General features: G+C 36.4%; 1 protein-coding gene across 2 annotated transcripts in view; it reads left to right on the top strand.

Annotated features, from left to right (window-relative positions):
* Positions 1-389: 389 nt before the first annotated feature.
* EPHA3 (EPH receptor A3) overlaps positions 390-12,306 on the top strand; it is a 372,025-nt gene continuing 360,108 nt past the window's right edge. Inside the window, exon 1 of one of the 2 annotated variants that reach the window (XM_007468624.1) lies at positions 390-702. In XM_007468624.1, coding sequence (XP_007468686.1) covers positions 615-702 — 88 coding nt within the window. In that variant the 5' untranslated portion in view covers positions 390-614. The remainder of the gene's footprint in view (positions 703-12,306) is intronic. The other variant, XM_007468625.1, reaches the window with a different exon arrangement.

Here is a 12,306-nt window from a genome sequence, read left to right as displayed (position 1 = left end):
TCCCATTGAATACAGTGAAGGAATAATCCCAATTTTCCTTTGAATACAATCAACAATCTTTTCTTTTAAATGAAGGGCTCCTGTTCTTTTAATAACAAATATTTCTCTGGCATTTCAGTTTCTTTTCCATTCACTTTGCCATATGACACTCTAGCAGGGTTTCTGGTTTCTTCGGGGGATTAACCTACAAGAGCATGTACTGCAAACAATAAAATAGCTGCTTTCCATTGAAAATAAGGAGGGGGTGTTTTTCTCTCCCCATCACTACTCTCCACCACCGCACCATCATAACTTCGGGATTTCCTGCGACTTTGGTGACGCCGGAGACCCCCACCCTCTTCCGCCCCAGCTCGGTGCTTCAGAGCTGTCTGCGAGGCCGCGCGCGCTGTCCTGCTCTTCTTCAGCGCTCGCTTACGACGGCACTAGGACCCAGGGATGTCCCTGAGCGAGGTTCGAGGAAAGGCAGCCAGACTCCTCCTTATCTCCAGTGTCAAACTTGACATCAGCCTGCGAGCGGAGCATGGTAACTTCTCCAGCAATCAGAGCGCTCCCCCTCACATCAGTGGCATGCTTCATGGAGATATGCTCCTCTCACTGCCCTCTGCACCAGCAACATGGATTGTCACCTCTCCATCTTCCTCCTTCTCAGCTGCTCTGTTCTCAATTGCTTCGGGGAACTGATTCTCCAACCTTCCAATGAAGGTAAGCCAGGTACAGCGACGCGCACAGCCCTGCCCGGCGGGGCTAAAGCTCTTCCAAGCATGTTCTCACCGAAGCCTTCTCAGGTCGTCGAGGTCCCTCCGAATAAAGCAGTTTGCTCTCAGAGTAAACGAAAGAGGTGCTTTTATTTTCGGCCGTCTTCTAAAACACTCTAAGAGATCATTTTGGATTGCCTAAACCTAAAATGTGTTTTAAATCTGATACCAATTCAAGCAATTATCTTGTTTGCCAATTTTAAGCAGAAAGAAAGAAAAATCCTCCAGTTTTACAACCCGGTATGTTAATTGCCAAATAGTCATGGCAGTATTTTATTTCCTAATTATGACCATGTAGTACTCTGAGAAGTTTAAAAGAATATTCCACCCTTCTCTCTAGATTCTTTAGTATGTTTAAAGGTAATGACAGGTTGTTCCAACTTAGGATCATGGCATTTATGAATGGGCTAAAGCGAAATCACAGTTTGTTGAAGCGGAGAGTGTGTGTGTGTGTGTGTGTGTGTGTGTGTGTGTGTGTGTGTGTATTTATGTTGCAACTGCTGTATTGAATTGATGTGTATCCCGCCAGGCGGTGGTTTGCTCTGTGGTACAGGTTCTAATGAGCAGCATATGCCACGTTAACATAAGTAATATTTGCAGGAATTACAATAAGCTGAGATTGGATTTTCTTTGTTTAAGGGCTTATATAGGAATAGGAGAATGTATTTAATGAATAGTGAAAACTCCTGGGTAGGTGTAGTAAATAACTGAACAGCAAATTAAGAAAGAATGTTCATATGCAGCAAATGGTATTTCCTTAGTGCTGGGTTATTTATTTTCCTCCTAATGGGCATTCATCCCTTTTCAATGGATTAAAGTGCAAACCTAATATTAAGGACACCAATGTTTCCTATAAGATTTTGTGCTTAATAGAGACATTGCTTTTTTCTTGTATACCTTTTGTGATCTATTCCTAATGATTTGTGAATGTAATCGCTAACTCTTAAGAAAAACTTTTCTGAATAATTGATTGCTTTCAAGCAACACTTACAACTTGGATTTCCTCTTAATCATGTTGAACTTATAACAATAATATTTAGCAATTTAGCAATACTGAGAAGTTGATGTGCAAATGCTACATTATATGTTATGACACTAACTAAAAAATATATTGGCAAGCCAGTACCGTTGTATATTGTATATATTATTTAAAAAAAAACACAAGTAAAAACTCAAAAATATTTAGAAACATTTTAATTAAATATAAAAACTGCCTCTCATATTTGGTGAACTACTTTCACTGCTAACAGAGCAGTTTAATTTCATTCTTTCCTTAGTGACTGCTTTTATCAACTTGGCAGATTTCATTAAATTTTTGTCTTTTTTTATTGGGAAATTAAAAATTCTAAAATAAAAGGATCAAGAAATTATCTTACCTTCAAGTGACTTTTTTTTTACAAATCAAATTAACATGTTTATTTGAAAGTAATAGTCATTTTTTATGAATGAAAGGCAAGCATAGTTATCTGTATAATGAGTAACATATAAGTATGTTAAAATTAGTGTTTATTCTTTGTGTTTCTTTGAAAATATTAAAGTATTGATAATAGCTAGAAAACAGTAATATTATTCCCATATTGCTATGATAAATTGTATTTCTCCAGATGGAATATTTATAAACTATTTAGATAATGGATTTTAGTGAATTAATAATGCACAGGGATATAGTGAGTCATTAATGAGAGTCATTATTTTTGTGCAAAACGTAACCTTTCAGTAAATTGCAAGAGAAAAAAAGGCCTTTTAAACTTATTGACACTTATATAAAATTAATGAATATTAATTTAATGAAATAGGAATTATCAAATGCAAATTGCTTTTAAGCCACACCTTATGTATATTTGGGTATATAATGCATATTATTATACAGGCAGGTACACATTGACAATATGAATATATTCAGGAGGCTGACATAATTACATTTAATTTGCTTGGGCAAAAGTTTATCTATCCATTGTTTGTGGGATTATTCTTTCCAGATCACGTCCTATGGTAGTCTCCTTTCTCTTCTGAGGTCATGAAGGGAAGCTTTGAAACAAAATGTAAAATGAATGATTTAACTTGGGTAATATTTGAGTAAGATTTCAAATATTAATGCAGTAGCTTGGGACATAGTAGTAGAGTTGAACAACATGAAAAGTGAAAAATCTAAGTATGTGCCAAGATTTCTGTGCACATTTCTAACAATGTTATTTAAATAAAAAGCAATGCTTATGAAAATTCATATATTGGGTACAAGGAATAATGATAAAATGAATCTCATTAATAAAGGTTTCTAATATAAATTTTGAGAACTGAAATACAAAATACTAGGTTGTATTTAAAATATGTTAAAAATTATATTTCAACACTATAGAAAATTTACTAGAAATTTACTAGAATTTATTTTGCAATCTATTATGAAGATAGTCATGATAGAACTAAAAAAGAACAAAAACCTAACCACTGAGTTAATTGATAGGAAATGTGCCATTATGTGACTTATTTTTTAAATTTGAGAATTGATAATCAAATATCAATTTTGAAATGCCATAGGTCCATGATAAGAGAAAAATACTTAGAAAAAAAGTTTAGTATGAACTTTCCTATAATTTATTAATCCAATTACAGATAACTTTCTAATATGCCTTCAAGAAGATGATTCCAGATGATACTTTCTATGACTGGCCTCTTTGATGATAATTATTTATAATTTTGATGGTTATTTAAATCAAGAATTGGCCTATATACTTAAATAGAAACTTTACAAAAGCTGCAGGGAACTTTATTAAAATCTTACCAGGTCTGTTTACATGACACATCAAGAAAAGACTTCCATGGGAAATCAACTACTTTTCATGACAAAATAGGATTGTTACATTATGTATTATTAGAAAAGTTTATATATTTGCTCCCCGTTGCCATCCCAGATGGATGATGATAATGTTAAATAAAAATAACTTTACAAAGAGGTTAAAACTTGATATAAAGAATCGACTATTGTTTGTTTAATCTCTTTTAGCAGTGGATAATCTCTTTAGATACTTTCCTACATTTGAAGCTTTCTGAGGCAGAATGCACTTCTTATTCATCAGTACATAATATACTAAATCATTTTTCTATCCAAAAGTGTTTGTAATTTAGATTAACATTTACCTATAGAGTTCTTTACACTGGAAATCAGTTTTCAAAATTAAAGTGAATAAAATTGAATCTTCATATATATATACTACTTTTTTGGGGAGACTTTTATTGGAGTGGTAGGCACACTATATGAAATGTATTTCACTGAACGTAAGTCACTTAAGTACAAAAGGATACTATGTGATCGTTTAAAGCTCACAAGTAAAACTTAGAGATGAACACTGTATGCTTCCCTTTGAATATTAGGCAAATGATGGAGACACTAAATATTTAAATAATAGATTTTTCCCTTTTTAAAAATCAGTATGACTTGGCATCATTTTCATGTATAAACACTTATCCTCAAATAATAACACATTGTGGTTGAAATATTAATAGAGAACTAAGCTGTCATATCACCTTTATAGTTATTTTTTAAAGAGAGTTTACATTTGCCTTTAATAGCATTTTATCATCCTAGACTAAATAATTGAATGCATTATACATTTTTGAAATTTAATAGCTTTCCTAATGGCTCGCATCTACTTCCCCCCAACAGTTATAACTTTGCTATTTGCCTGGAGGTAGGAGAAACCTTAATTTCACTATTTTATAACCCACAACAGTTAACACTTGACCTAGGTCATTAACAGGATTATCAGCAAATTTGTTTAAGCTTTTACTGACAACCTGAATTGCTACGATAATATTTTGATTGTGCCGGAAAGAAACTTCTTGCAACCTCTCAAAATCTATCCTGAAATTAATTCATTCTGAATCTATATCTTCCTAAAGACTAATATTAATAATAATAATTCAAGTGGGGAAATGTCCACTTTGATACCCCATTCTCCCCACTCTTATGTTTTATATATCACACCATTCTTGTCCTTGTTATAAATGAGCAATTAAAAACTCTTAAATAGTAAATATTCTTGCAATAACAATAGATTTATAAGTACAAACCAGCTTCATCGTAACTATGAACAGATTCAATTTTATACGTTCTTATTATTGGTGCTGTAGTTAATATGATTTTTCTACCCATTTTAAGATATAAATTCAATTGAATATGTTTATAACTCAAAAGCAACTGGAAACATAAAAGGAAAACTACATATAACAAAACAACATTACCCCGTGTAAGATTATGGTGCATTTTATATAAAGTTGTCTTTCCCATGAAACACTAGTAATTGGGAGCTACAATGAAAAGTACATAAAATGAATACAAACATTTTAAACAAAACGTTGTGTACAGTCATAACTTAAAGGTATTTTTTTAACATTGTGTAGTAGATTTAGGGAGTTTCATGTGAAGATTTTTATTACTTGAATATAATTATGGTTTACTCTTTGCTTTTATAAACAGTTTAGTAGTTTCACCTTGACTCATAAGAAACTTATTATCTTTAAAGAAAAGACGTAAGATTTATCATGTCTATATATTATCCACATTTTAATATTCAAATTTTGGTGTGTTCTTTAAGAGTCCTTCACTTTTAATAGTTTCTCAAAATAACTTTCTTTATGAAGATCCCTAAATGTCAAAGTTGTTTCTGAAACTCTGGATTTTTTCTGAAATAAAATATATGCAATTTTTAAATATCAAATAATCAGTTACATATGCAAAGGATTTTTAGAGGCAAAACATATTTCCACAGTATATTTGATTTACTAACTTTAACACAAATGGAAACAGCAAGAACTGTTCTTGAGAGTTACATTCTCCAAGTCATAAAATCTTCAAGAAAATATTAATAAAACTTTCCACAAATCATCGAAACTCGATAAGTTCTTACAGACATTTACTTACTAGGAAATCTGTGATGTGGGTTACCTTTGATTTTAGTCATTTTCCAATGATTTTGTTTGGCATAAATACTAGATGGAAGGAGAAATATGTATTTCTTGGAAGAACACTGTTTTGCAAATCATTTTCTGTCAAGATCCTCAACTTTAGTCTTTACACACTTGTCTTTAAAACTTTTAATAAATCTTGTTCTTTTAATTCCTGTTTGATAAAAGATTTAGAAAAATAGATGCAGGTGCCCCCTTTTTGATTCTGTTTTCAGAGGTCTGGATTTTATCACCAGGGAGGGTCAGAGCAAGGCTTTTACCAAGTGCACAAGTAGCTTTCCACAGACTTTTCAAATAAAGGGGTGACTGGTGGTGTAAAATGTTCATTATATTATTCATCCAGGTATACTGAAAACCAGGCTTTGAAATTTATTTCTAAGAAATTTGAAAACCTTAATTCTTCTGTAATGACTTTAGAAATAAAAACATTCTTGGACGTTTATAAAATGCAAAGGATTCCAAGACACAAATCAATCTAGGCAGACACCCCTCCTGGGAATCAGGGTGTGGGCACATGTGCACCCCTTGATTTCACTCTCTGTGTCTGTTACCAGCTCCCTAGAATCAGGTAGTTCTTGGAATGTGGCAGAAGTTTTCCTCTTGGAAAAGTATGAAAGTCCGCAAGTTTTAGTTTGCCTCCTACCAGCTTTCTGTGAAATTAAAAAAAAAAAAAAAAAAGGGTGGTGGATTACAAAGAGAAAAAACGTCTTTGCAAGAGAATAGAAAATAAAAAGTCGATTAGAAAGATGGAGAGGTAGAGAAATGCAAAGATTCTGAAACCAATGATGATATTTGTCTTTTGCTTAAAAGAAAAATATTTACCACGTCAAACATCTGGCTAATCAATTTTTAGTAGATCTCTAAAAACCTGCACACACACACAGACACACACAAAAGGGTATGTGTTTGGGGCGGGGTGCGAGTTTGGGGGGCATTGCGTGCTTTTGTTTCTCCTCTCAAGTTTACACACTTTTGAATTTTTCCCCTGAAGAAAATATTTTGTCTAGGAAAGTTTTGAGAGTGTAAGCCAAACCCCTTTGGAAGCCTGGGCGTATGCATGTGGAGGATGGATGGAATCAAAACCAGTTCAGCAGTAAAGCCTCCAACTTGGAGTGATGTTATTAAACTGGAAGCCCTGAGTGGGGAACTCCCTCCCTTCATTTTAAACCATGTCCTGCTGTTCCAGTCAAAGCAGAGGGTGAAAATCCACATAATCCAAACCAACATGGTGAAGTCAGAATAATAGGCGAGGAATGAGGGGGGAAACAAGTGGCAGCACTGAACAAATAAACTGTTGTGAATAACCTTAGCCATGAACTGGGGTGGCCACAGGAGGTAGGATGGCGCTTCTCTTCCTTCGCATCACACCTCCCACATTTGATAATGCAATATTGATTAAATTCCAAAAGTGTGCCCTGAGAAATTTTAGCACGAAACAGAGCTTTACGGGGAATTCCAGGGATATGGCAACTGAGGGATGAGCAGGCGCCCTCGCGGCCACCACACCCACCACGAGGGCATCTTAACCTCAAACTCTCCGCCGCCGCCGGGACCAGGCTCATAGGTGAGGCGGGAAAACGGAGTCTACCAAGAATTCACTACTTTTCACTCCTCATCGGATTCAAGACCGGATCAGAAAAGCCCATCTCCGGGTCCACGTCCTCCAGCTCAGCTCAACCCTCGGGGGTTCGGTGGTTCTTTGTGCGCGAGCGTCTCCGCGCCCGGCGGCCAAAGCGCGCTGCCCGGGCGCTGCGAACCAGCGCGGCCTCCCGCGGGCGGCGGGCGGCGAGCAAGCGCGGAGCCCCTGAGGCGGCCGGCTTCTTGCAGGCGGCCGGCGCCGGGCGCTCTCAGCCCGGGCGGAGGCTGGAGCCAGGGGAGCGCTAGGGCGCCAAGTTCGGCGGAAACGAGCGCCGGGCGTAGGCGGGGCGGGCGAGAGGCAAACGTGCGCCCTCTGCCTGCGATCACGGAGCTGCCGGCGCTCGGAGAGGTGGCGTCCTCCCCAGCACCTGGACTCTCCTTACCTGGGGAGAGCGCGAGCGGCTCGGACGCGCCAGGCAAGTCCCGACTTTCTCAACAGACTCTGACCCGAGGTTTCTGTCGCCCCCACCCTCAACTCCCCACCTCCCACCATAGCTGGCAGTCTTTGCAGCTTGGCGTCCATAGTTGGCGTGGTCTGTCCTCCTAAGTTCCGGCCCCGCGAGGTGACAGGTGCAGGAGAGGGACAGGGTTCTCCAGGGTTCACAGAACTCCCTGTAGAGTTGGGAAAGCGCCTCGTACTCGGCCCGGTCGGTTGGGACGAGCCTGAGACGTCCATTGTCCTGCTTGCTGCTGTGTTTCCTGACCCTTTTGCTATTTCTTGAATTTTCAAAAGATGACTCTCTAGACGAAAATGAAGAACTTTTTTTTTTTTTTTTCAGTTTTCGTTAAGACCATCTACTGATGCCACCTGTTAGGTCCCTCGGGAGCGCTAAGGGGTGTGTTCTACAAACCCACTCCCCACCCCGTGCACAATCGAAAGTTGTCTGTTTTCCCCACAGCCCCATATTTGATTGGCACCATTTTTTTTTATGAAAACAGGATTTTCCCTCTTCTGATTTTGGGAGTAAACCTGGAATGGGCCAGGAAGGGTTTCTGGGAGCGGCATTACCGAGATAGGTTAGTAGTTGAATGATGTTGATGTTTGTGTGGTCATCAAAACTTTAGTGTTTTTCATAAAAGAATTGTTGAATCCAGGGCATTCCAAGACTAAATATGGCTTCAGTGTCATGCCCAGTAATCAGATAACAATTACACAGAGTTCCACTGGCTGGAAAGATTTTTCCCTTACGTTGTCATTGAGTACTTACTGTACCTCATTTAATCTTAAAGCCGCCCTAAAGTAGGTATTATGACATCTCCCATTTTACAACTGAGGAAACTAAGTAAACTCATCGTAATAAAGTAGTAACTGAGCCTAGCCCTCTCTTATCTGTCTTCTGATTTTAACCTCATATGTTTTCTCCTGTACACAAATGCCTGTAAATTAAGGAGGTCTCCTATTCAGGAAAAGCACTAGCTTCTCAACCTCAATCCTACTGACTATACTAATGTGTCTTGACTCCCAAGAAAAATCTTAGAAGTACTCAGAGTATTGGAGTGAAAAATCAGACTTCAAAGTACTTTCTAAAAAGTACTTCAAAGAGTACTTTGAATCTGCAGTGTTTACCCTCATAAGGTATGATTATCTGCATAGGTTGGGGACTCACTAAGAATTAAAGAAAATTTGATGTGGACAGAGGAATAAAAGATGTGATCTGTGCTGTGTTTTCTTCATACATTCTTACCTCTGTCTTCCTTTCCTGACACTCAGACACTCCTTTCCTCACCCTGGAAAGATTATTGTCAAGAATTCCATACACAGAGATTGTGAGGCAGTTATCAACATAACCTGGATGTGATTTTTTTAGTTTTATATAATAAAAATGAAGTGTGAATTAACTATTGGAATTGTCATAAAGGTCAGTAATGGGTGGAAGTAGAACTTGGCCTAAAAAGTAGACTTTAATTTCTATGGAAAATTTCCCCTATTTAAAAGATAATTTATATATTACTTAAGATGAGAAAATAAATTATAAAGATTTATATCCTCTTTCATAAAAACACTTGTACTCTATTTAAGTGGAGGCATTGAGAAAAGGTAGCTAAAACAGGGTTTTGAAAGGTAGCAAATTAAGTTGGGGGCAATTATATTTTTCATGTGGGTGTTTCAGCACATATGTTTTGCATTAATTACTGCAATAAATTCTGTTAACCTGGCAAAGAGCAAAAGTAGCATATTGATGACATCAGGCTTTCAGATCAGAAAGCTGCTTTCAGTACCTTGCTTGCTTCTCTGCAACATGAGAAAAAAAGTTTTCAAACGCGTTATCAAACGCGTTATCTAGGTTCCCAATGAGTTTTCTAACCACTCAAGCTATTGGCACATTTTCCATGAGCAAAAGCAAAGGCTTAGCCACAAACTTTTGTTTTCTCACTTCTGATGGATTAGAATCAACAACTGTTTTCCCTACTATTTAATGTTCTAGTTCATGTATGATTTTGCAGAGCTCTCTCAAATCAAGAAAATGTAATGTGACTTCAAAGTCTCCAAACTGAGTTGCCTCTTGTTTTAAGACAAAAATTCTTCACAGATTACCCAGCAGGGACTGGAGCAAGGGGAGAAGCCTGGGTTAATTTTATTGCTGATAAGTCTATTTAATTAATATGAAAATAGTTTCATCTTGAATTTTCTGTATATTCACTAAGGGGAGGTTAATTTATCGACTTTAAAATAATAAAGGTAGATCAATAAACTCTGCAGGTCCAGTAAAAAAATAACACCCATCCCCCCCACCCCCACCCCTTCCCTTGATAAAAAGAGACTTTAAAATTTATTTTTTGCCAGTGATAAAGTTAATTAGTTTCTAATCGATATGAAATTTAGGCATTCCCTATCTATCTCAGGATGAGTACGGGAAACAGAGAACAGCTTGTTAGTAGTTAACATATGCTTTATTTCTTGATTTTCAAAAATAATTTAGCAATAAATAAAATTCTATAGATTTTAGAAAGGTACTTCTTTTATTGCATATGATAGCAATCTTCACACTGAGAAGTTAGGCTGGGAAGCTGATTTCCAATCGCTTCCTTGTAGATTGTCTAAATAATCCTCTGAGGAAAAACAACACTCTGAGGAAAAGTCTGTGTGTAACACTGTGTGTGAGTGTGTGTATGTGCATGTGTGTGACCAACACTATTGTCCCCTTACGTAATTGAACCATTCCCTTTAAATTTTCCTTTCCAAAGGTGATCCTTTGGAAACTCAAGTTTTACTACCCTAGCCCTAGTGAAAACATTAGAACTCTACATTTAATTTCAAAGGCATAAATTTAAAGAACATTAAAATGAATTAAGAAAACTGTTAAGAAAAAAATTAACTCATCTTTCATACTGCAATAATTTGGTTTATTTACCAAACAGTGCACACCTGAGAATTAGTTACTGGATTTTGGAAAAGAAGGTTATCAGCATGTTGAAAGGCCTTGAAAATAACAGCTTAGTTGGGACAGGAGACTACAAAATGAATACTTACATAAAAAACCTTTTAACATAGACGTGAAAGTCATAAAAAGTGCAATATGAATCTTTACAGAAGATTAGCTGCCTAAAACTGAGTCCCTGGAATATAAGGAAGATTTCTTTGAAAAGATAAAGTTAATAATAACAACAATAAATTAGTAAAAACAAAGAGAGAAGACTAAATGATTTGCCTAATTTCGTGTGATAGGGATAATTATAACCCAGATTTTTTTTACTACATATATCTAGAAAACTTTATAAATAATTTGAATTAATGCATAATAAATACATATACAAGTAAAAAGCACTTTTGAAAGAACCAAACATTCAGAAATAGCTATTTTAATAAGCACATATCTAAGCTCAATGTAAATTCTGTGTGAACATATACATGCACACACATGTGTGTATTGGAAATGCACATGATTGAATATCAAAAAAGACCATCGCAAAACAGAAGATTCTATAGGTGCTATTCATATTATGATTACACTACCAAGAAAAAACACTGAGATTTGTCTGAATTCTGCATTCTCTTGCAGTGATAAATGAAGTTTCCTGACTACCACAGCACTAATTGTTTGATACTTTCCATTGACACTATGCTCCTAATATGAAAAGTAAAGGGCTAGAGTTTTGACTTAAACTGATAGGCATGTGGCACTTCACTGGATCCTTTGTGGGCCTTTAGAAAGACCCATATTTATACATTGAAGAGTTTGTTTATATGTGTGTGTGTATGTCTGTAGACAACAGTCATGGTGTATGACATAAAGTCTAGATGTAGATATCCTCTAGAATATGGTGAAGTCCAAGCTATATCCTGATTTTAATTTTCCAGAAATTTAAACCAATTTATTCTGCATTGGGCTTCTTTTAAAATTAAAAAAAAAAATTGTGATATAAAAATGTCCAAAGAATGTTTTTATTTATTTTATTTTATTTTTTTAACATCTTTATTGGAGTATAATTGCTTTACAATGGTGTGTTAGTTTCTGCTTTATAACAAAGTGAATCAGTTATACATATGTTCCCATATCTCTTCCCTCTTGTGTCTCCCTCGCTCCCACCCTCCCTATCCCACCCCTCTAGGTGGTCACAAAGCACCCAGCTGATCCCTGTGCTATGCGGCTGCTTCCCACTAGCTATCTATTTTACGTTTGGTAGTGTATATATGTCCATGCCACTCTCTCGCTTTGTCACAGCTTACCCTTCCCGCTCCCCATATCCTCAAGTCCATTCTCTAGTAGGTCTGTGTCTTTATTCCCATCTTGCCCCTAGGTTCTTCATGACCTTTTTTTTTTTCTTAGATTCCATATATATGCATTAGCATATGGTATTTGTTTTTCTCTTTCTGACTTACTTCACTCTGTATGACAGACTCTAGGTCCATCCACCTCACTACAAATAACTCAATTTCGTTTCTTTTTATGGCTGAGTAATATTCCACTGTATATATGTGCCACATCTTTTTTATCCATTCATCTCTTGA

The sequence above is a fragment of the Lipotes vexillifer genome, unplaced genomic scaffold (assembly GCF_000442215.2).
Source record: "Lipotes vexillifer unplaced genomic scaffold, Lipotes_vexillifer_v1.1 scaffold1602, whole genome shotgun sequence".
Taxonomy (NCBI): domain Eukaryota; kingdom Metazoa; phylum Chordata; class Mammalia; order Artiodactyla; family Lipotidae; genus Lipotes; species Lipotes vexillifer.
The sequence above is the reverse complement of the archived record's forward strand: the minus strand, read 5'-3'. Positions and strand labels throughout refer to the sequence as shown.